At 42.7% G+C, this 24,061-nt stretch overlaps 1 protein-coding gene across 1 annotated transcript in view; it reads left to right on the forward strand.

Annotated features, from left to right (window-relative positions):
• The window catches only part of TRABD2B (TraB domain containing 2B), a 277,990-nt gene that overhangs the window by 210,038 nt on the left and 43,891 nt on the right, over positions 1-24,061 (forward strand). Inside the window, exon 5 of the mRNA XM_032191910.1 lies at positions 22,101-22,191. Within this exon, the coding sequence (XP_032047801.1) occupies positions 22,101-22,191 (91 nt within the window). The remainder of the gene's footprint in view (positions 1-22,100; positions 22,192-24,061) is intronic.

Genomic DNA, 24,061 nt, shown 5'->3' on the forward strand with positions numbered 1-24,061 from the left:
GAGGAGGGAGGCCAGCTGGAGAGCCAGCATTCCTGTGGGCTTGGGGCCTTGGTGTAGTCCTTCCTGATGAGTAGCTATCAGTGCCCCTTGCTATTATGCTTAGCTGGTTCCTCGTTAGCTTTCCTCAGAGGAGGCTGTGCTGTCATCAGGGAGTTAAGAGAGAGCTTGAGCGGCTGTGGATTTTCATCTCCAGCACTCATCTGGAAGGCACCTGTTATGTTGGGCCGGGGAGCTCAGTGGGGTCAGAGGTGGCTGGAAAGCTATGATGGGACTTGAGAGCAACCCCTGCTGTCTGGTGAAATCCCAGGTGTAGGGAGCTGGCAGCTGAAGCCATGAGGGAAACTCCCATGGGTGTCAATGGGGCAGGTTCCACATATGATATCCTCCTAGGAGAGGAGGTGACTGTGTGCCCATCAGCTTTAATGGGAAGTAAAATGAAGGTAAATGGTGGAGGGGGGACTGTGCAAAGTCACCTCCTGGCCTGCCCTCTGTGGAATCATGTCATTAAAAGCAGTGGTCACCTCTCCCTGGACTTATCTGATGGATGTTACAGACAGGACTTAGCACTGAAGAGCGCGTTGGGCCTCGCTGCCCAGCCTGATTCCCCAGCTGAGGCATGGAGTAATGTCTTAGCCAAATGTTCGCTCGAGCACACCGTAGCTGTTAGTTTCTCCTGTGTGAAAGAACTTCCTTCCCTTTAGGGTATTCCCTTGATTTTTGAAAAGTCAAGCAAATATTTAAGAGTGGATTAGAGTCTAGCTCAACATATCCATCATTCATCATCAATTATCCATGTCATTAATATGATTACACTAGGCTCTGGACTTCTCCATGTCTGCATGTATGAGAAGTTAGGAGGGACTAAAGGTAGAAATTTATAGCGAGAAATTTTCCCTCCCCCTCTTATTTAATGGCACGCAGGCTTTGACCTAAAGTGTAATTTTCTGCAACATTTAAGGCAGATAAAGTGTCTTTAGCAGCCAAAGGAAAGCTCAAAGGTAACATTATCTAACTAGCAAACAGATGGAGGATTTAACATTCTTGGTAGCTGAAATTTTGGACCGTGGCCAAACCATGTTAATGGATTTTTTAGCAGTCATTCTTTTTCTATGAAAGTGCAGGACACAGATTTAAAAAAAAAAAAAAAAAAAAAAATTAAGGAAAACTTCTAGCTATACAGGCAGGAGCAAGGAACAACACCAACTTGATCATGAGCAGTGTGTGCAGAGGGGAAAATAAAAGCTTGTGTTTCAAAAATTGGGGCATGGCTTGTAGGATTCTATTAAGGAAATACAATAGTTCTGAGAAGCCCCAAATCTGTGACTTAATGCAGGAGGCAAGCCTGTTTAATAGTGAGGGCAACTGTTATTCAGTGTTAACCTTGGCTTCCTATGACAACTGTAGAGAAAGATGTCTTGTGAAGAGCTCTTGTTCCAATGAATTGCAGGAAACAAAGCAAAGTAACCAAACTCCCCGATCCACCAATATGTCCTTGAAAGAGCATTCCAGCTCTTTGTATGCTTGCAGCAAGCCATGATGCTCCCTTACGGTCTCTGGTATTTTGCTGTGTTGCACAGGGCTTTCCCAATTACCACAGCCATAAGCCTTCTTACTCCATAGCATATTCTGTTGTGGTGGTTTTAAGTCAACCACTTTTCTGTCAAGGTTTTAAGCAAGACAGAGCAGGCCCTGAAAAAGCTATGTAGTGGAGACCACAGGGCTCAAGAGACAAGAATGCTTTCGAAGAATTATTAGTGAAAACTTTCTAGTGTACAAAGGGAAAATGAGGGTGTTTGTGAGCCTTGGGAATCCTGAGTTACCCGCCAAGTCCTATTGCTTACTTTTATCTGAAAATTGTGTTTTTATTTTTTAATGTCAGTATTTCATGGCTCTTATCTCAACACTTGTTGACTGAGTTTTGTTGTTATCCTCTACAAAAGATTTCAGTGTCTCTAGCAGGGAACTGGGAAGTATCGTTGCCAAACTGCCTAACAATCGATAGGAATAAAGATGTTAGTTCAAGAGGATTCGGTTGAACTGTCAGGCACTTCTGCAGAGATCTGGAACCATTCATTTTGCAAAGAAAAGAGGCTGATACTGTAAGGGTGAAAGGCATTTCCTTTGACTAGCCTTGCTCTTTTCCAAACAGAGGTTTGGGAGCAAATGGATGACATTAACACTACAGTGATTACAAAATGCTGAATAAATCATACAGAGGTCTAATTCTACCAGATCTCATTACCACCGGATTGAACTATTCGCTAGCTTGCATGACTCCAGTGATCTGAGTCAGCACATCAGCTCTGAGCATCCCAGGATTCGGGAACACTGGAAACAGATTTGGTTCCAAACACTGGCGCTCAAGAGCATTCTCACAAGTCATTTTCCAGCAAGCAAAACCAAAAATATTACAAAGAGAGAGTTGGAGGCCAGCAGAAACTCCAGCTGAGCACTCTGAGCTGCTCCAATGCCAGAGCATCCATCTTTCAAATGTTTAATGAGATGAATTTCCATCAGGCATTTTCACAACCAGGCCACCAGCAGCGGCCTTGGACTTGGTGTCTCACTCCCCATGGTGTGTGGACAGCAGGAACTGTGGTTTAGACCTCACTGCAAAAGCAGGATGGTGAAAATTTGTGAGAACTAATTAAACGAGACGAGGTTTTGCCTGGCAGGAATTCATGCCAGATATACTACATCCTGGGAAACCATTTTAGGCTTTGCCATAAAGCTCTTGGGGAGCGAGAGTGGGACGTCTTGCCAGACTTCACTTCAAATATAGTACTGCAGTTTTTCCCTTTGTTTTTCAGAATTAGTGTGGTCATAAATTATCTATTTAGCACGAGGTTAAACATGTGACAATGTGAAGCCTTCATAGATGAAAGGCTCCAGCATAACTAGGGAAGGGGTCGTACATAACATTATCAGGCTGTGCTTCAGCTGAATGCCCCGCTCTGCTGTGCAAAGCATGCTCTGGGGAGAGCTCAAGACATGACCATTGGTCTTAGGAGGCCTGTGTTCATATTTCTGCTCTGCTGCTGCCCTACCTGGGACAAGGTTTTAGCTTCTCCATACTTTATGTTCCCATCGGTAAATAAGAGCGGTACAGTTCTCTCCTCTGCTGTGAAAATACCACATTATTGCTGGAGGACTGCATCCAGGAGGGCGCAGAGGGGCTGAGCAGCAACACATTCTTCCCATGGAGACCTTCCATACCACCGTGTGGAGCCACGGCTTCCCCCTGCACACCGGCAGCTCCTGGATCTAACCAGGAGGCTGCAATGTCTCAGGGAATGGTTGCAGTGATGAGTGGCAGGTGAAATTGCAGTTGGTTTTTTCACTGAGGACCCAGCTTCACATCCTGAGTGAAGTTATTTCAAATCGTGTGAATCAAAGACGGGTGAAAGAACAAGCCGTTAGCAGGAATTTGCCTCTGCCCAGACACCCCAGCACACCTGCTCCTTGAGCCCTGGGTTACCACAGAGGAAAAGCCACTCTGGCTGTATCATTAAATCTAAACACAGTAGCAGGATGTGAGGAGCAGATTATGTTCCTTCAGAGCTCCTGGGGGACAGGTCGGGCTTGCTCCAAACCTGGCCCCTGCATTTGTGCCTGAGGTCTAGAAGTGGGAAATGATGGCGTATGTAGTTCTGCTCCATTTGTAATGCCGTGTTGGATCTCTGACTTAGGGGGGATTCACATCAGTAATTCCTTGGCTCAGAGCTGAAGGTGCAAAAAGATCTAGCTGATACTGAGGAAAGTTTCCATTGCAGTAGGTAGTAATTGAGCTTTCCAGAGAAATGAAGCTAATGCTAGCTGAGACTCTTAGCGAGAGATATTACTTAGACAAGATCAGGGTTGCAAGAGAGAGACTGCAGTTACAGGTCTATAATCTGATTATTGATTTTGTACAGATCTGTATTTGTCATGTTCTTCAGCTGCCTACAGCATTTGGAGCTCATCATAGGTCCAATTTTCTCTATTAGAGTCATAGCTGCCTTAGCTGTTGCATTGTATTAATTCACCTGTTTCTTTACCACGTATAATACAATTTAATTAAAGGCAGAGCTAAGGAGAACCTCTTCCAGAGAAAGAAACTTGAACACTTCTGAGCTGCATTTCAGAGGGAGCAGTGAGCAGGTGTAAGGAAAAGACAGATGAGTTCTGTGAATAAAATAGTGGACTGGAAGAGCAGTAGCACACAGACATGTTCACTGATTCATTGGAAATTAGAAGCAGATACAACGGTTTGGGGAAAAAGTTCTTCAACAAGTCCGCCTCTGTGCACAGACACACACGGTATTGTTCCCTGGTTCAGGAAGGAGAGGTTTTTGATGTTGTATGCCAGTCCAGACTCATCCAGTCCAGATTTTAGTCTCTTGTGGGTAGACATCAGTCGTAAACACATTGGAAAACCTAGACACTTTTCTTGGAAGGAAACAGTTTTTTTGGGGGTGTGTGTGTATGTTTTTTTTCTTTTCAACGCACCACTAATTTCAAAGCTGTGTGGTTTGGGCAATAGCCCAGAATTCTTGGTTTTCTGTTCTCCTTGTTCATCTTAAAAAGCATAAATATATATCCTCTACAGGAAAATATATACATGCTCATGTATATGCATGTATAATACATCTGCATTTGTGTGAAGGCAGAATTGTTAATATGAGTTTTCAGGATCAAGGTACTGGATGCTGAAAACAGCGTCATGGAAAAGGCGCTTGACATTGGAAACAAAACCGATCCCTGTTGTGCCAGTCCCGTCCTCACATCTTAGCCCTGCAGGCTGCCAGCAGCCCCAGTGCCATGGGCTGGCAAGGGGTCTTTAACACTGTCTCTTAATTGTTGACGGTTGGCGCAGGTTGCAGATGGAAGAACGCCAAGGCAGAGCAAACCAGGTGCTGGGGGAGGCTGCTGGCAGCTCAGAAGAAATTCTCTGCCTCGTGAATCAGCGCTGGCCGTTCCCCCACGAGCTGTCAGGGGACGATGAGGTCCTCTCCTTCCCAGTGACTCAGGAGCCTTAAGCGCGGGTTGCAGTTACTGAGGATTCAGTAGCATGCTTTGCAAAGAGACTCCTTTTGCTCTGATCTTGTGGCCAAATTCTTTTCTGGAAAATTGGATGGGATGAGTTGCTCCTGCAATTCAAAATGCACAGAGCATTTATTCCTTGCTACTCCTAGGCTGTCAGCTAGTCATGGTTAAGGTATGTTGTCTTTTCTGGGATCAGCTCAAAGATTCCCTGAATATATTAAGTATAAAAACAATATTTATAGAGTATAATAGAAAGAAAACTAGGTTGCTACTGCATAATAGTATGGTACTCATAATCTTTTGATAAAGTGTGCTGTATGTATTAGTTACTGAAAGGTAATTTCATTCCTGTCTCCATCTGCAAAAGCAGCATGCTGCAGAAAGTGTATTGCAGTTCTCCATAATGAGTGAAAAAATGGTGGGATCTGATCTTTTCTTTAAGCATAGTATTTACAGGAAAGCTGTTCTCAAGAAACACACAATTCATTGAATCTCAGTTCTTTCAGCTCACTTTCCAGCTATCTCTCCTTCTTTGACTGCTTTGACTGTATTCGATGCTCAGCCCAGATTTGGGCCTCATCCAAACAGCAGTCAAGTGATCAGAAAGTGGGATCGGTGAGTGATGGGGCAGAGGGTGCCCAAGCATGGGTGTAGCGTAACGCACAAGTGCAATGCAAACACTCTCACTGAGCTCTTGCACTCAGAGGTAGACTTCAGATAACGTGTTGACAGCATCAGTCAAAGAAAAATAACATTCTACCCAGCCCAGTGCATTTCGCACTATGTAGAAAATTGCCAAGGGGTTGTGAAAGGCGCTCTCTGTTGAAATAATACGGTGTACATAACCTCTGCTTTCTGCATGCAGTTGCAGTGACACAGGATAGAAGGGATGATAATACCACAAGAAAATCCAACCAACTCTGGACACAGCGGTAATGATACTGAAAAACAGTGGTTCGATATCTTACGTTACTATAGGGATTTTACTTCCAAGATTATAGTTGAAAACAACTTTCTTATCAGCAAGTTGCATTGCCTGTTGGTTCAGGCCAGGCTGTACGCAGCAGAAGTAGTCGTTCAGCAACTGACTTGTTGAATTTAGGCTACGTAATAAAACATGAGTATGTTGTAGATTGCCTGTGGACCTGGAAAAATGGTTATCTGTCGGTTCCAAGGTAGTTGTGTTTCTCACCAAGCAACAGGGTGTCCTGGAGTAGGAACACTCCAAGTTTCATTTATTTTAGTACAGCACCAGGAGATACGGTTGGACTGTGGCTTCGAGAAACAACCACAATATAAATCATTATAATTAAAATAATAATAATTGTGTAGCCACACATTAAACAGACTTCTGTGAGCAACCCTGCTTATTTCAATGGGATGGCTTTCTAATTAGCTTGCACTTGTTAAGTAAGGGTCACAGCGTTGGACCCTAATTCCTGTCCATAAACTGCTTTGAGATCTTCTGAGGCTGCACATGAAATTTTATTGCTATATGTAATTTACGTTCTCTGTTAATCCCTGCAGCTATTATTTGCTCACAGGGTGTTCTTGGTTGAAAGCTCCTCATGCATCAAGCACAGTTCAAGCCAGCTGGCAGTTGGCTCGAGATAACGATACTATGACAGGAAAGCTGACCAGACATCGCCAGAGCTATTAGATGGCACGTCTGCCTGCTTTATGCCAGGATCAACACTGTGCTGCCAGTTCTGGTCTTTTGATTGCAGAGGGAAACACCTTCCAGTGTAGGTGAAGTGGGCAACAGCTCTTCAGAGAGATGCAGGCAAACCTAAAGCAATGGCTTCAGTCAGAATCAGGGTGTTTCAGCTATGCTTTGTCTTGTTTGGGTTAGCATCACCACTAAGGGCAGTAATATATGCTGGAAAACGAAAAATGATCAAGTCTGTTTGACAAACCTGAAACCTGAATTTAGCCTAAAGGGAGTTTCCCTCAAACCATTTTGACAGGAATGTTTTAATTGGTTCTGTTTAGCTGTTAGCAATGAGAGCACACAAAGTGTAAGTCATTGAATGAAAGCTGATTTTCCTAGAGAAAAATAGCTGTTTTCTGCTGTCATGCTGATAGCGAGTTCCCAGATCTGGTTGTTAGAATAATACTGCCGACAGAGAGAAAAAGAGAAAGAGAGAGACAAGGAGGATCATGTTTCACGGGCCATAAACTGGGGCACACTAAAATAATCCTCTCTCATATGGTCAACTGAATATGAATCCACGTAATCTTGAACATACTCTGCGTGAACTCGAAATTAATCATTAGAAAAAATGAGCCCATGAATACAGAGCTAGATGTCAGGAGGAATATTTTGTTCTCATGGTGAAATATTCAAGATCAACTTGCGGCATTGTCCTACAAAGAGCATCATAAAAACTAACCCAAAAGATGTCATTATGAATTATTTGCTAGGAGCCTGACTATCCCTTGCTCGGTGTATTATGATGCCATGTGGCATTTATTTTCCAAAGAGATTAGGAAGTGCAAAGTCCGTCATTAAATAAAGCTCAGCTGAAAAACTGATTTTTTTCATGATAGCAGCCTTGGGCCCTCTAAGACTGATGCTCAGTAATCCACTGAATTTATACTTCAAACAATTTGAAAAGTGATCTTTGGTTCTCATACAGACAAGCCTGAAGGTCTGGTGGGGCTTCTCATCTTGGAAGTAGAGTTGATTATGAGCATTGTGGTGATGGTGGGAAAAGCATCGGTTGCAGTATTTTGAAGTTCATTCCAAAATTCAGTCATCAGTAATTTTATCAATATACAGACATGTAATGGGATAAATATGTCCTGGGAGGAAAGCAGATCATGCTGCTTTTAAAGATGGCATAGCAGGGGCACAGACCAGTTACTTTCCTTACTGTTGCTGAGGAAACCAAGTGACTGTTTCTTGAGAGAAGCAGTCCCTGCATCTCAACTACAACAAAAAATATTTTCAAATTGAGTTTTGATTCCAATTTTTTTCAAAAATATGAGGAACTTTGGGGCATTGCATTAGACGTAGATTCCTCAACCCTTGGTTCATTGCTACGTTGAATGTCTGGGATCTCTGTAAAGATCTCTTGACTTATCACCCTCTTTCTGGAGCCCCATGATATACCGCAGAAAGGAATGAGAGACGGAGAAAGTGAGACTTCTTAATGTGCCTTGGGAATTCATGACAGATCTTGAACCTCTCTAGGAATGTTTTTCTTGTTTCACTCCATTGGGAATTGGCTCTGACATAGTAAAAAACATTTTCAGAACAAGCCTCTTTCATTTTCTTGGCCTCTCTATTGCTCTTGTCACTGACCCAAAGCCTTTTGATTTTTTTTTCTTTTGACGTTCTTGAGCTAATTGGCCTCAATGAAAAGTGTTTTGTTTCCTGCAGAAACTTGGCTGTGAGAAAAACTGTGGAGGTTGGGAGAAAGCTGGGGCAGACCAGTGCCAAAGGGCTTATATAATAGCCCAGAATAGTCAGCCAAAATATAGTGTGAGAGCTCTATAGGTGGAGCTCAGTGGGATGAAAAATACTGCAGGGTTTGGATGTAAAAATGCCAATAGGGCAGGCAATGAATTTCTTATTTCAGTCAAGGATGATCTGAGTTTAATCCAGCAAAGGGAGCAGATAATTACTGAAGTGAAACTACGTGTTTGGCCAAATTTCTGCAAGAATAGTTATTCTTTTATACTTAATAACATGGGGCATTGTTTAAGCAAGAGTTTTCCGTTAATGTTCTGCTCACCTCTAAGTCCATGTCCTCAGTGCTCTGGAGCTCTTTCATCTTTAATGTAGCTGAAAGTCTGGAGAGTGAAGGAGATGCCTTCTAGGCACTTTTCTGTTGATTTCAGGGGACTAATGTTTAGATTATACACAAAGTAAGACTTGGCAGCCAAGAATAAAGAGTTAGAGCTGGACAGGTACACAGACCTGGAAGTTAATTTGAGCAGTTTGAGTTGAATTCAATGGGATTCTCATTATTAAATTAAGTGAAGGAGATGGGACATCCTACAGAGATTTTTGGATCTGCTAAGCGCCCATCCTGGCCCACTTGAGTTGAACCTCTTGTACCACTTGTCCATGGCTATGGCCTTAACAGCTGGGGAAGTTTCCACCATCATATTTAGGCTTTACAGTACTGCCTACATAGATCTTGAGAAGAGAAAGGCTAAGGGTTGGGAATTCATTTGCATTAACAGAGGCCTGTACTCTGTCTAGAATAGTAGAAATAATTTGTCTTGGTTTGTTGGCTGAACCAGATGATTGAAGGAAAAGGAAGGAAAATTGCATCAATGATGAACAAAAACTACTTTTTTTTCCTCACCAGAACAAAAGCCTGGAAGAAAATTCAGGTTGTGCAAAATGTTTAATTGTTTAATTTAATGTCCACAGTTGTGTTCTTTTTGAAAAGAAATCTACGTATATAACATTTTGTTAAATTATTTCTGAATGCTTTGAAACAAAACCATGATTTTTTTTTTCATTTAGGAAACAGCAAAAGACACTCAGTACTCTTAAATTATTAAACAAATGTAGTTCATGAGCAGTTTTGTTTGATCCCGAAATGAATTTTTAGGTGGATAAATTATAAAATCTGAACAGTCCCTACCCCATGATTGTACAGCCCCTAGCTCCATCATGAGCTCTGCATGGAAGCCTGAGACCCATTCACTAATCTGTAGGATTGGCAAATATACACAGGCATCCAGCCTGGGCACGTACAGAGGCATAGCTGCACCCTTCCTATAACATCCATCACAGATGAGGAAAAGGGGAGATGGGACTGCTGAGTTTATTCTTTAGGGAGCTTTTTCTTTTCCAAAAATCAGACCTTAACTGGGGAAGTGGTAACTTTTTTTTTTTTTTTTTTTCCCCCCTTAAAGAAACAGTCAGTGTTATCTTCCCTGTTACTCTAAGTGATTTTTATGTTCTGTCTTTTGTAATCTTTGGGCCAGTGCAATGATGTTTTAAATCACTGTGACTCAGCTAACACAAGCTTTTAACCCGTAGTGCTACAAAGCACGCAAGCCCTGACTTATCTGAAGCAAATGACTGCTTCCCCTGAAGTCAGCTCAGGCTGCTGGTGTTATTAAAGTTAAGCAGGATTCTCCGTGTTCAGCCGTGTTCAGGTTTAAACAGTAAGGTGATGACACTTCTCTTTTGTTATTTCTTGGGGTTGTTCTCCTTCCTTCTGGAATGTGTGGTTTAAAAGCAGTCCGTCATGTTGCAGACTCTATAAACCATGGGCTGCTTAATTTCTGTCATTCATAAGAAAAGAAAAAATAAAAAAAATAAAAATAAAAACAACCTTCACCATTCTTGGTATTACATCCCGCTCTATTATCCAGAGCATTGACCTTGACCAGCTAATGATAGGTATTTAATACATGTGCGTGTGTATATAGAGATATAAATATTCATTATGTGAGGTCTGGGAGGTTGGGATCACAACGGAATGTTGGCAGTGCCAAGTTGCGTTCGATGGTTCAGGCCTCCAGCTGTGCCAAGCTCTGGGCTCCCTTAATGTGCCATTAAAACAAAATCCAGGCTTTGCTTGAATGTCATCCAGCTTTATTAAGAGAAAGATCAAGCGTAATCTTATTAAGCTTGTCACTCAGAAACCATAAGGGTGCAGCCTTGGTGTGTCTATTCGGTCCACATGTGTGAACAATTTTGCTTCATGATAGTCAAACAGGGGCTGTTATTCTTTAATGAATGCTGTGAGTAACAGAGCTACAAATTGGAATGCGAGCTTGGTGATGTGTGTGCACACTTGTGTATTAACAGAACAGAGGCATAGGAATAGATTGTTTGCTTGGATTTTAACATATTCCTCAAGCGCGCTTGAACCCACGTAACCACAATGTTTTTCAAAATCTGTTGTGTATATTTTGCGGTTTCTAAACTTCCATAATAACTCAACTTCTGAACATGACCACCTATCAGAGTGGACATCCATGTCTTGGGGAAAAAAAAAAATCAAAAAAAAGGACCACTGGATTTCCCTCTTTTTGGTTTAACTCAATTTTGGCCCAGTGAGCAGACTTTACAGAAAGATATTCAGATAAAATGCACTTATCTCCATTGCTGCTTCTTTTCCTCCGTGTTCACAGCTCGGCAGCAGGAGATAACAGTGAAAACCACTAGTGTGTGTTTATACCAGCGTAAAGCTGGAGTAATGCAGTGGTGATTCAAATCAAATATTTCTACTTGCTCAAAATGTATAAACACACAGATTTTCTATTTACATACACATTTATACAGAAAAAAAAATCTACACTGAAATTAGTCAGGATGTTTGGCCATGTGGCTGAGAATAGATCTGTGTGGGTGGAATTCACTAAGACAAATAGTAATGGATGGAATGTAGATACACATTTGATGGTCTAATTAGGAATGTATTTGTGATATAAAAAAAGTACTCCACAGGCATAACATGTACAAATCAGTACTTCAGGAATACAGCTTCCCTTGATTTGGAGTCAATTAAATTTAACATCTGTGAGCAAGGTACCCTTTGTGCATGGGAATGTGGATGCTTGATGTGACTGCGTGCACAAGGCAGCTTACAAGTGGAAGTATTTGCAGGAGGAAACTCATCACTGCCATATTGTAACAGGCAGTATCCAGGACAGGTGGCATATGAGCTTGGGAGGGATATTGTTTGTATTCATACATTCACAGCTGAGAGTGGATCTCTTAATACTGTAGGACTGTTTTTATGCTTCTTTTCTCACTACAGAGATGGTCTCTTTCATAACAGATGGGATTTATTGTCCCTGCCTAGTAGTGGCTTTGTCATTGCCGGCTTGGAACCCCCACTCCTTCCACCATGGGACCTTTAAACAGAGGACTGTCCTTCCTTACCCTTGTGTTTCTTTTTTTTTTTCTGTTTTGCTTTTTTTAAAAAAGGAAGAAAACTCAAAACAAAAATTTCCTAACTTTTATCTAAAAATACTGCGGTGGTGATGCTCTATGGAGATCCTTTTTCTAATTTATATGAACATCCCTCAGAGTCAAAGCTGATCTGATCTATCATTCCCAGCTAGAGGTAATCTAGATTTTTGACGTTTAGAGGGATGAAAAGAGGTACTTTCTAGATCAATTTTCTCTTGTTCTGCAGCTTTAGGCATGCTTTGCACTTCAGAAGAGATGGATCTCCAGATGGATGCATTCTATATCTATTCCCTCAATGTGTGTATCTCAGGATCTTCCAACATCCTGTTAAGCAGCTTAACCAACACGTGTTGTGCATTCATGCCTTTATTTTCTCCTTAAGGGTAATAGTATATAAATCCACAAAACAAGGGAGATCAAAACAAGTTATGTTAGAGCAGGCACTTAGCAAGCATCAAGCCTTGAGTTTGAGTGGAAGACAGGAAGACCCAATGCTTAGCTCCTGAAATGCCACAGCAGCACTACCTGCACCTGGTAGTGTACCAATGCCCTAACCCCAGGGGCTGAGTTTGAAAAGTTTTTTTTGGCTTGTTTCCTTCTGCTTTTGCAGAGTCAAAGGCCGTAGTCTACAACCCCAAAGCACCCCTCAAGAAAGCCCATTTCCTACACTGCTGAGGTTCTCTGTGATAATGGAAAGACATCAGCTGAATTAAAAGGCTCAGGAAGGTCTTCCAGGGCAAGTTTCCTCTGTGTGGTTGAGCGCAGTTTGAAAATTCTTAGACTAATTCAGAGCAAGTAAATGGTCTATGTAACACAAAGCTGTTTTCACTGGAGATGCTAGCTCAGACCCTGAAAGCCATACCCTGTGCTAACCTGCACTTTTGGCAGGACAAGCTAAAATCACAGAGCAAGGCTATATACGATTGCTTTTAATCCAGGAGCAAGGGCAAGCTTGGAAACATGCTTGCTGTGATGTTTTCTACAATATGGTAGAAAGACTGAGCCCAAACTGGAGGGCGGGCTGGACATGTCGTGCTGAGCAGGGGCACAGCTCAGCACACGGAGCCAGAGGGGAGCCAGCAGGACGGGGGACGCCTATCTGTACACCACTGAACTGGGGTCCGTGAGCTCTGCACCCTGAGTTCTGCAGAGGACTTGCCTTCAGCTGATGGTAGAGACCTCAGCCATGGAGCATGCGTTGCCTTCAGTTGTTTGCACTGGCAAGGCAGCCTCCAAGTGCCACCAGCACTGTACCAGTTAACTCAAATAAAAGGCACTTCCCAGGTTTGGGTGACTTCACCTTACCTTATTCACAGCCTGATTTGTGAACTTTCTGCTGTGTTTTTCTGCAACAACAGTGACATCCAGTGGCCAGCTGGGTTTTTCTTGGAAAAAGATGAACCATCGATGGTCTTAAAAATGAAAAGCTTTCTTATATGTATAAAGGTACTGACTGAGGAGGCTAGGCTTTGATGTTATTGAAAAGTTTCCTTTTTGATGTTTTTTTTCCCCTCTCCCATGAAGTCTGGTAAAATGGCTTCCATTTTCCTATGCAGGGCACTGCGTAAGAAATTGGCTAGAAGGCATTGGTACTTTCTGCTCCTACACAGAGTTCGTCCTTATCCATAAACATCTGAAGGCCAGCATTTTTCTGAGGAATCACTGGTTTTGTGCTATGGCATTGCCATGTTTTTAACTTGTGAGACATCACGGTTCAATGCTGCTGCCACAATACCAGTAAACCACTAGAAAAGGGCTCCTGGAAAACATGAAGAAATCAGTGGTCTGTTAAAATAGTGAGGTCAAAACCAGAAAGAATAACTGAGGATTCATATCCTGTCAACTGGGAGCTTGGTTTTTACTTCTTGAGCCTGTTTTCAAAAAGAAAATGACACCCTGGCTGTAGTCTTCTGGAGTTTTTTCACAGATCTGTCAGAGCTGTGGACATTGCCACCAGCACTGTCCTGGGTGGTTTAATCTCACACTACAGCGATGTTATAGATGTTTTAGTTCAGTTTAGAGCCATACCTGTGCAGACTGTAGGTGCCAGGAGGAGCCTAATGATACGATCAGTGGGCAGATTCTTACCAGGGTCCTCCCCACTGTTTCTTATGGAGAGCTACTAAGCACTCATGCTGCTGTGGATGGGTTAAATTTCCTAAGCTTCTTTTGTATTGGCCCTGCCCATTGCAGAGGGGCACATGAGGGGCACAGGCAAATGCTTCAGTCCTGTCCACATGATTTTCTTCTTACAACTTTTTTGTCCCGGTCAATAGCTCCAGCTCATACAACAACTACCTTTTAGAAAAACAAACACCTCAAAGCTGTAGGCATTGTTGCTTGCTCACAGAGGCCCTTTTTCTTCAATTTATACATGCTTGGTCAGGAAGGAATACATGGTCAGGAAGGAATTGAACTCATCATACCTCAAACCTACAGAGATAATAAGGTATTGTGAGCTACTCATCCACCTCCCTCTGCCCTTTAAAATTGAATCCTTGATATACCCGTGAGTTATTTCCTTGAGAATAAGTACTGAGAGGGTCATGAAGAACTGTTGGACCTTCTGTCCACAGGAAATGCTTTTAATGCCACATAAGAAAAGGTAGAATATGAAGCAGCCCCAGAAGGTCATCAGGTAGAGATCAACACAAGCCCCCTTCCCTTGCAAACCCTGGTACAGAAAGGAAGGTGAGGGACAGGGCAGAAGAGGGAAGGATGGAGAGAAAGGATGGAAGGGCTCCATGCAGTATTCAGGAGCTTCTGGGTAGTGGTGGGGCAGCTTGGTGGGCTGTCGTATCACGTCTGATAGATGCTGAGGCTGAAGGAGCTGTTTAAACTCATGGTCGATAAAGAGAGAATTGCACAAAGGGCATGCGTCCTTCCTAAAACTGCTATTTGAGATGGTGAAATGAATTGCTCTGTGGAGGTGCCTGAGCTCTCCAGTGAGAGGGACCAACGCAGACTTCTCACTTCATTAGAAACGTATGAAGAGCGATGAACCCTGCTCTGAGTTCAGCTGTTGCTGTGGTCTGACACGGAGACCAGAAGATGTGCCAGGGAGGTGACCTCACTTCAGTTCTCGCTTATGTTGTTTTTCTTAACCAAAGTGAAACAGATGGTGTAGGCCTGAAGAGAGAACTGAGCTTTCTGTTGGGTGTTGGCTCTGCAGATCCACCCTGATGGCACCGTGTTGGGTCTGAAAGCAGAGAGCTGTGCCAGCACAGTGCCGGTCCCAAATCAATAAGCTGAGGGAAGAGGATTGTGCCCCATCCTGGGCTGGCCCCGTTGAGGTCTCCGTGCATCGTGCTTCAGGCTATTTCCAGAGGAGGTCTTCCAGTGTGTGACATTTATGTGCCTGGAGAATTCATGCCCTCAACAGGAGGGATGCTCAGGGAGGTTAAGCAGAGAGGAAGAGCAGAAGAGGGAAAGAGGCATGAGGAGTTTTTATTACACGGAGGAGCAGCAAGAAAGTAGAATTAGGCAGTGGGAGTCTGCCCCTCCTTCAGACTGAGATGCTCTGAGCATAGCCTTGCACTGCAGCTCTCCAGGCCTCCCCAGGGAATCACAAATCTCTGCTCCACTACCCTGCCGTCAGTCTGGAATGACCCCTCAACTTTTGGCCCTTCATCACTGCAGTCCCCACCCGGCCATGGTGTGGCCCTTCTCCAGAGCATGTCCTCTAAGTGCTCACGGGTAAGAGGGAAGAGAAGTGATTACATGCAAGGAAAGAATGGAGAGCCATGGGGGGATTGCTGGACGTCCAAAGTGCTGCACATTTTGGCCTTTCATGTTTTATTGCTTTGCTTCCCGTGACTGTCTGAAAGTGGCTGTGAGTCAGTTCCTCACAACTGCAGAGAATAACAACATCAAACAAGAGAGGGAAATGATTTCTCCATCTGCCTTGGAGAAGTGGTGGCATGATGTAAGGAGGCTATGATGAAAGCCTGCTTTACAAGACCATTGCACATGGTTTGTACAGAAGTATTTTTAAGGCACGCTCCTGCCAAAACATGGGAGGAAGAAAGGCTCATTCCCTGCACCCCCGGCTTTCCTTCCCAGCTTTTTGCGTAATACTGACATTTCAAAGTGCAAAAGCATGTCCTGCAGCAGGGGAAAAGGCAGCAATTTGGGGTGACAGGCTTCTGGGAAAGGTGAGGTGCAGAGTTCCCAGCTCTTTCTGAGCGCTGAGCACTCTCCTCTATGGGAAGGACCCTGGGCATAGCATCAGCAGACCTGCAGGGGGTGGTCTGAGTTGGCTAGGTTTTGGTTCATCCCTTCCATTGTCCATCGTGTTTGGGCACTGTTACTGCCCAGCGCTTGCCCCAGAGCATGCCCAGTTCTGTGCTGTATCTTTTAAAGATGCTTTCCCTTTGGAAAGCCCAACCTGCAGCTCTCAATTTGCACCTGAATACCAGCCTCCAGGAAGCCTTTGTTACATCTGGTCTGTTTGGGACAGAGGTAGGGATGCATTTGGGATGCTGATGAGTATGATGCATCCTCCATTCCCTGGCACTGAGTACAGCCTGGTTTGTTTCATGCAGACGTGGGAAGGAGGAACACTGGGGCCCTTTCTGGAAAAATCTCCTCGCTGGGTCTCCACAAGCATGAATTTTGTTTATGTTGACAGTAAAATGTAAAATCAAACTTTTCAGGCAGTCCTAGCAACATACTCATCACTAAATGCTTTATCACCCTTCTATCACCTACCTCATCTGTTAACCAGGTATCCTTTTGTTATATGCTGGTAAGATGCTTCACAGCAGAAGGATACTCAGGCTGGAGGAAACCTTCTGCTGCATCTAGATCCAAGTTGAAAAAGCAGGATGTGTGTGTAAATCTACCTCTTGCTCCTTGCCAAGGTGTGCTTGAGACAAGTAATCCTTGTCTCTTGAGTGAGATTTCAGATAAGTGGTTTAGAAAGATAGAAACAAACCTCTAGCAGCAATAGCAGTTTAAACCTGAGTGCGTCACCATAAGAAAAAGAAAAGTGAAAGATCCGCTAGTTTTTAAAGGATGAGGATGATACTCATTAGAAAAAAATGACTTAATGCAAGGATAGAAGCACCCATCGTGCTGGAGGCAGAGTGGATAGGAAATAAAAGTTTGGAAGGTCTGTTCACAAAACTGGTTCTCCATCATGGATCTGGGACATCTGCAATGGCAGGAAATAGTAACGTGGCTCCCCCAGGAAATTTGTGTCATTGTCCAGTGACCACTGGTTTAGAGTCAAACGATGTTTGGCAAACCCAAACAAAATTCACTGCCTGAACTGTTTGCTGCAGCTCCTTGCCGCAGCCTCCTCCTGACGTGTTCATCACTCAACCTCCCAGAATATTTGGTTGGACCATCACAGAATAAGAGAAATAGCATACTTCTAGAGGCAACATGCATAAGAGCAAGTAAATATTTGCCCCAGTTGTGAATGTGCAGCTTCTGGCATTTGCATTTTGCCCGCACTAATTCTTGTGAAGTCTAACTGCTATAAACACACCGGTGGTGCCAAGAGCCTTGAAAATCAGCGTTAAGAGAGAAACAGGAATAGAGACTGCTGCCTCCTGATTGCAAAGCAGCCTGAGGTCTAAATGGCAACAAAACGTTATACATAACGTCTGATTCACTGTGTGGAGAATGTAAAGAATTGAGACCTCCCGACACAGTTTACATTGGCCCTTTTTATGACTAATTGTGCAGAAAATAGCTCTGCTTGTAGTGTGCATGGAAACAGTTCAGGTTTCTGCTGTGTGTCAGCTAATGGGCTAGCAAGGCTTTTTTAGCACAACTTCAAAGGCTCTGGCAATGGAGGTCCTTTGTGAGGGAATTATCTCCTGCTCCTTTGTACCCCTTTATCCTGCTAAGCTATGGAACAAAGAATCGTGAAACGAAGAGACGAAGTAATTTGTAGTAGATCTCTAAACCTAGATAAAGTACATAACATTTGCTTAGAAACATTTTCCTGCTTCTGCCATCAAAACAAATTTGTATTTTTATGTGTAGGAACACCCAAGCTCATTTAACTTTTGAGGGATGAAATCTTATGCTTGGATATGCTATTGATGGGGTCACCAAGATGTCTGTGATGGTAAAGGAGAGCTTTAGTTTCTACAGTCAATTAGAAAATGCATAATTGTGACTGTTAAGAGTTGGCTGAGAAGTCTATTTTTCTCCCCACCCCCCTTTTGCCCAGCATATTCCACTAAGAAAGGAAGAAAATGTGCCTTTTCAGAAGCGTGTATACGTGTTTTAAGGAAAACATGCGTGGTTTGTTTTTTGCTTTTTTTACCTCTTCATAAAAAAACAAAGTTGCTTATTCTTTCTTTCTACCAGTGAAAAATGAAACCTTGGGGAGATAAGGAAATGTGTTACATGTATCTGCTTTGTGTAGTTCAAAACACGGTTCTTAATTAAAAAGAAAAAACAGGGATGGAAGATGTTTGATTAATGTTAGCAGCCATGCTGTATAACATGTTCTTCCAGTGTTTCCAGTCTTAGATCCTCTGTCTGAGAAAAACAAGGTGCAAGAGACAGGACAAAAATCTTGTCCTCATCAAATTTAACCTAGAAACTCCCACTGTGTGCAGTGAGATGCTCCAGCCAGTCCTCTGCATTTCTGTTCAAACTCTGAAATGTCTATTCAGTACTGGGCCTTGTCCTCAAGTAAGTCTCAGGAGTATTTCCTTATCCTTAGAGGGCAGAAGGACTGCATTCACACCTTTCTTGATAAACTGGAGCCAGTAACAGAGTAAATTTAAAATGTGTGTGTGTTTTTATATATATATATATATATTGTGTTCCAACATTTTACTTAAGTTTTACTTAAGAATTCATTGAACACTTGCGCAGTTTGCCTGGTATCATCATGAATTTCCTAAGCACAAACACGTAATGGACTGATGTCACAATATTGCATTTTATTTGCAGGAATTATTATTTATTTATTAAACTTAAACTGTTAGGAGAGGCTCTACTCGGGTACAGACTTCCACATCAAGTCCCTATCTAGAAAATCTTTTCTGTCTGCTTTCTCACTTCCTCCCCTACTTCCATACTTGCATGGAATTCCCAAGGTAGTTGGTGTTCTGACCTCTTGGATCCAGTTTTCATCAGCTGTCATGGTAAATTTGGTTAATACTGCAGGAGTATTTTATCCAGGTTTAGAATGAAGAGGGAATAGTGATGCAGCAGCAAGAGCATTCCTCTGTGTCTTTAAGTTATCTGATCTACCTCTGGATGAACAAACTTTTCAATAGTTTTTACTTGTTTGTGTGTGGTGAGACTTTTGCCTTTTGGAATGAAATTTCGTGGCCTGGCAGAGAAATCTTTAAAGTTTTCAGCAGAAGCAGATATATGCATGCACGTGCACATGTACATATACACATATGAAGAACAGTATGAGTACATGTGTGTATATATAAATAAAATCCACTGCTGAGGATTTTTCATCCCTTTTTATATATATAAAAAAATAATAATCTGGCAATTATTACATATTTGTTTGCACATGTTGGCAGCCAGAGGCAGGGACTTGATGTTTTTTGCTGACCTAATTCATGCTGAATGCGCTTCCCTTTCTGGTCCATCTTGTTTCAGCAATGAGTTGCATTTGGAACTGATGGCTGCTATATTGAGATAAGTCTCGTTGAACAGGTGTCTGCATAATAAATATTGTTGTTATGAGCTGTTCCAGTTCTGGAGCATTGTGGGGCTTTGCTGCCATATGGCCAAAAGTGAAATTTTGTGTGCATCCAGAACCAAAGTGAAAAACGTGCTGCTGGACAGTCCATGGTCTCCTCTGCTGTCATGCACAGCAGGTCACCAGGCCAAGAGGGTTATCAGCTTTCGTCATGGTCTCAACAGAGGAGGCAGGAAAGGAAGGCCAGCAGATATCACCTTTTGGTCCTCATCTATTGCTTGGAAGGGATTCACAGGCTTTGCTCAGGAGCTGACATTCCTGACAGGCCTGCCATTTTGTGGATGAGGAATCAGAGCTGTAGCAAGTTCCTTTTTTCTGGACTTAAAGCAGTTAAAATTGGATTCTTTTGTACTGTTATAATGTCAAAGATTTGCTGGATCCAGGACAGTTTTTTTTTTTCCATTAGGAAATCTCTTGGCATTTAGGACTGGTTCAGGGAAAGTAGAGCTCTACTACAGTGAGCATGGACACAGAAACATCTCTGACCTTGACACTTTTGACTTTGATTCCTCAGTGTCACTTTGCCAGTGTCAGAATCGGGGCCATTGTTTGCCTTGGCCACTGCATAAAAAAACAGGATATGATCAAATCCAGTTAATCACTCACAAATGTCTCGTTTCTCAAATCTCTGAGGGTATGTAACACGTTTTTGGGACTGCTCTCTACTCCTTTGGCTTTTGTTATAAGTAAGTTAGGGGAAAATCAAATTTTGAGTTTTCTTAAAAGGAAGTGGAGGAATCCTGGAACACGTTAGGGCTCTGCAAATGTACGTTTAATCATTTAAAGAAACGTCTTTTGGCTAAAAAGCTCTTACCACTGCTTGCAAGTTGCACTACAAGCCATACAGCTACATCATTCTCACAACTGATGCGAATTAGCGCCCTTGTTGGCAGTGTAAGCAGAGAGACGCAGGCTTAAGGAATACTGGAGACTGAATTACTCTCAAATTCATAGCGACTTTATGCAGCATTGGTGAAGTATCCTAGGGCTGACTGCTCATGGTTGCATCAACTCCTTACATAGTGGCATGAATGGGGAGAGACTTGGGTATGTCCCACCTGCCTTTTTTTTTTTTTTTTTTTTTTTTTTTGAGAAAAATGTTTGATTCTGCAGTGGAGATGGGTAGTTTGGCATCTTCTGAAGGCACATACTCCATTCGTAAGGCAAACACACACTCTCTAAACAGCAAGCCTGAAACAAGCCAGAGGAGTGCACTTTTGCATGCGGTAGAACTCACTGCTGCAAGACGTCATGGGGCAAAAAGTAGACGGAGACAGAGGCCTGAGCACATTCATGGTGAATTGCTCTATTCAGAGCTGGCAGCGAGACGTGATGACCTGGGTGTAAATGGGGGTCACCCAGCCATGCAGAGAGGGGAGCTAAAGGACACAATGGGGGAGGATTGTTCTATCTTTTCTATCTCTCTTTCATTTACATATTTATACATATTTAAAATTTACCATGGGCCACAGTTGGAGACAGGTGAGGGGGCTACGTGGACTTCAGTGTAACCTGTTAGTGGAGATCTTGTGTCCTTACTTTTGTTTTCAGGATGGGTTCGAGGTACAATATGGAATTCTGACAATAAGTTGAAAGCTTTGGAGGGATTACATTGCCTTATTGAGTCTGTACCCAAAGCCCTTTGAGGATTCCCATTGACTCCGGCAGGATTTGGTTCAGACCTCAAGTGTATAGGATTCCCTTAAGTAAACTCTTTCAAGGCCCATACATGCTGCAATACTTACTGGGCTCTTTGTTACTTCTGTGAATAGGAATGCGACCTTTACACTTGTAGCAAAGTGCACTGGTTTACAGGACTAAATCTTCACATTTGGGAAAAGATAAGGTTACCATCCCAGCTCCTCCCAGCCCTGCCGTGCAGGTGGCGGAGTGGTTGATGAAACAATTTCTGAACCGCAGCCATTTGAGGTAGATGAGCACTGAGTGCAGCAGCTTCAGAGCTTCTTCATAAGCAGATGTCCATGAATGATGATGGGCAGGGTGGACATCTGGGGCTGTAAATTGTTCCAGTTCATGAGTCAATGCCCAAATAATATTCTTTTCACCACTGTAGGGTCACTTGGATATCCACGTTAGAAGGACCTTTAGTCCATGCACATAATAAAAATTTCCATGGTAGCAATTTGCAGATTCCTGGACAATCAAGCGCTATTAAAAAAGAACACATTAAGGTTTGGGTTTATACGCCCAGTCCCTTGGTCATGTGAGGGTTGGGAGGGGTAAATAAGACAGAAGATCGTATCAGGTTGTATGCTGCCTGTTCCCCTGCTCATTGCCAAAGGCTGCAGTGGGCTAAGTGGTGAATAGTTGAGACAACTCCAACAAATTGCATAATGTGCCTTTCTTGCTTTTAGAGCTAGCCTAGCTTCTGGTAAGCTTACCTCCCAAACCTGTTGTTGCAAAAGGAGAAAGTCAAATGAGTGAGAGGAGCAGTTTAATTGACAGTGCTATTTTCTACCTGTATTTTAGGTCACTTCCTGGGTAACAACACTGTGATTGATGTACTGAGACAAGCAGGATTTGAAGTGGAGCACACCCCTCCTGGACAACCAATTGGAAAGTAAGCAGCTGCCTGCAGATTATTAATCATTTTCTTTCCTTTTCTTTTTTTTCTCTCCCTTTTTCTGTGACTAAGCAAAATTATTGCATTAGTACAGAAGGTGGATGAGGGCGTGAGGTACCTCCCTTTCCCACGCAAGTTCCAGACAAATAGTGCATTGTAAAGCATCTATGGCATGAGTTTGGAAACACAGGGAGCTTCAGTGGCTGTTTTTTTCACTTGTGAACTTTATTCATATCACAGCTGCTTAAAACTACTAGATCAGAGGCACCACAATTTCTTCCCGTTTTCCAGAAAAATTGTTCTGGTCATTTTCCTGTATAGTTGGTTTGAATTTTTCTCTCCATGGGGTTTTGGTTGCCCCTCCATCGCAGAGCAGTAAAGTGCCACCAGATTCATTTTTCAGGCCTCTCTGTAAGGCTGATCTTCTTCAGGTGGGATTTCAATTTTGCCTGAAGGACCAGATGTGATGTAGCAGATGCATCTTACACATTCTGGAAAGTGTGCTGAGTAGGTAAAAAAACAACTGGATATTCCCCAAGCATCTCTATCCATCTGATCAAGTGTAAAGCAGGAGAGGAAGATTGATTACTGTGCTCTGGGCTATCTTTGTTAGTATAAGCTAAAATATGTCACAAAATTGTCTTCAAGCAGTGAAACATTTCCTTCTTACCCTAGACTTCTCTTTCTTGGAGATTTAGATGAGGTCTCTTTCTGCTTGAGGTCTACAAATATCTCAGAAAATAAAACTGGAAGGAGTGGTGAGATACCATTTAAGTTTGCAAAGTTAACCTTTTCCTTGCATTCTGCAGACAAAAATTGGCTGAGATTGCTCCATTATAGGATTGTTATCCTCCTTAGGAGAAAGTCTTAGGAGCATGCGCCTGTCCCTGGTGGGGCAGACATGACATGGTCCAAATATGAGATGAGTTTCAGTATGGAGGATTAATTGTGGGGCTAGGAGACCACATCTGAAAAAGCTATATTTAATATACTTGGAAATTCTGTCTGATTCACCCTTGTTTGTGAAATACTCGTGATGATTCATAAGGAACACAATATGGCTCAAGTGTACATAAGTGTCTTTGACAGAGCATTTATCCTAAATGCTTCTTGGAATATGTTGAGCCATTAAAGTCCAGTCTTAAGTAACAATGGGGGGAGAAGAGGAAGAAAAAATCATCATACACAATGCAGCGCATATACTCAGAGGAGATTTAAAGAAGCACTTGTGACAGAGAGAAACATCAACGTGACACTGAAGAGCAGTAAATTCTGTAACTGACTGAAACTGGAAATTTTGGCTAAAATTAACCAAAATGCCTGTGTCTAAAAATACAATGTGACAGAAAGCCCAAACAAGCAATACCAAAACAGCTGAGTTTTGCAGTTTCTGCAGGAATATAGTTCCTACATTTCTGACAGAGAAACTTTCCTTTCAGAGAAGCAGGCACTTTCCATAGCAATTTTCATTTAGTTGAAAGTATCAGCTTCCCGTGGAAAGTATTTCAATTGGAAATTGTGAAACTATTAATTTATTGGCTGTTAGCAAATCTTTAAGAGAAAGATACAGTAGCGTGGGAGATATCCAGGAACAATCTTAGCTCTTTATGGTGTTGGGATATGTCTTTATTAAGTCATCACAGGCTGAAGTAACATGGTGGGGCAGGAAACATGAAACAATGCTACTACTTAATATTGACCTACTGGCAATGTGGGGTACCTCCATGGATCCATTCCCCAACTTGGCAGCAGCATCTATTGTTCATGATGTCTTGCCTAAAATTGTCAGTCCCTGGGGAAAACGTACCTGAAGGCAAGAGGACTTGGGCTGCTGCCTAGAATAATGCATATGTCCTCAATTGAATTA

The sequence above is a fragment of the Aythya fuligula genome, chromosome 8, assembly GCF_009819795.1.
Source record: "Aythya fuligula isolate bAytFul2 chromosome 8, bAytFul2.pri, whole genome shotgun sequence".
Taxonomy (NCBI): Eukaryota; Metazoa; Chordata; class Aves; order Anseriformes; family Anatidae; genus Aythya; species Aythya fuligula.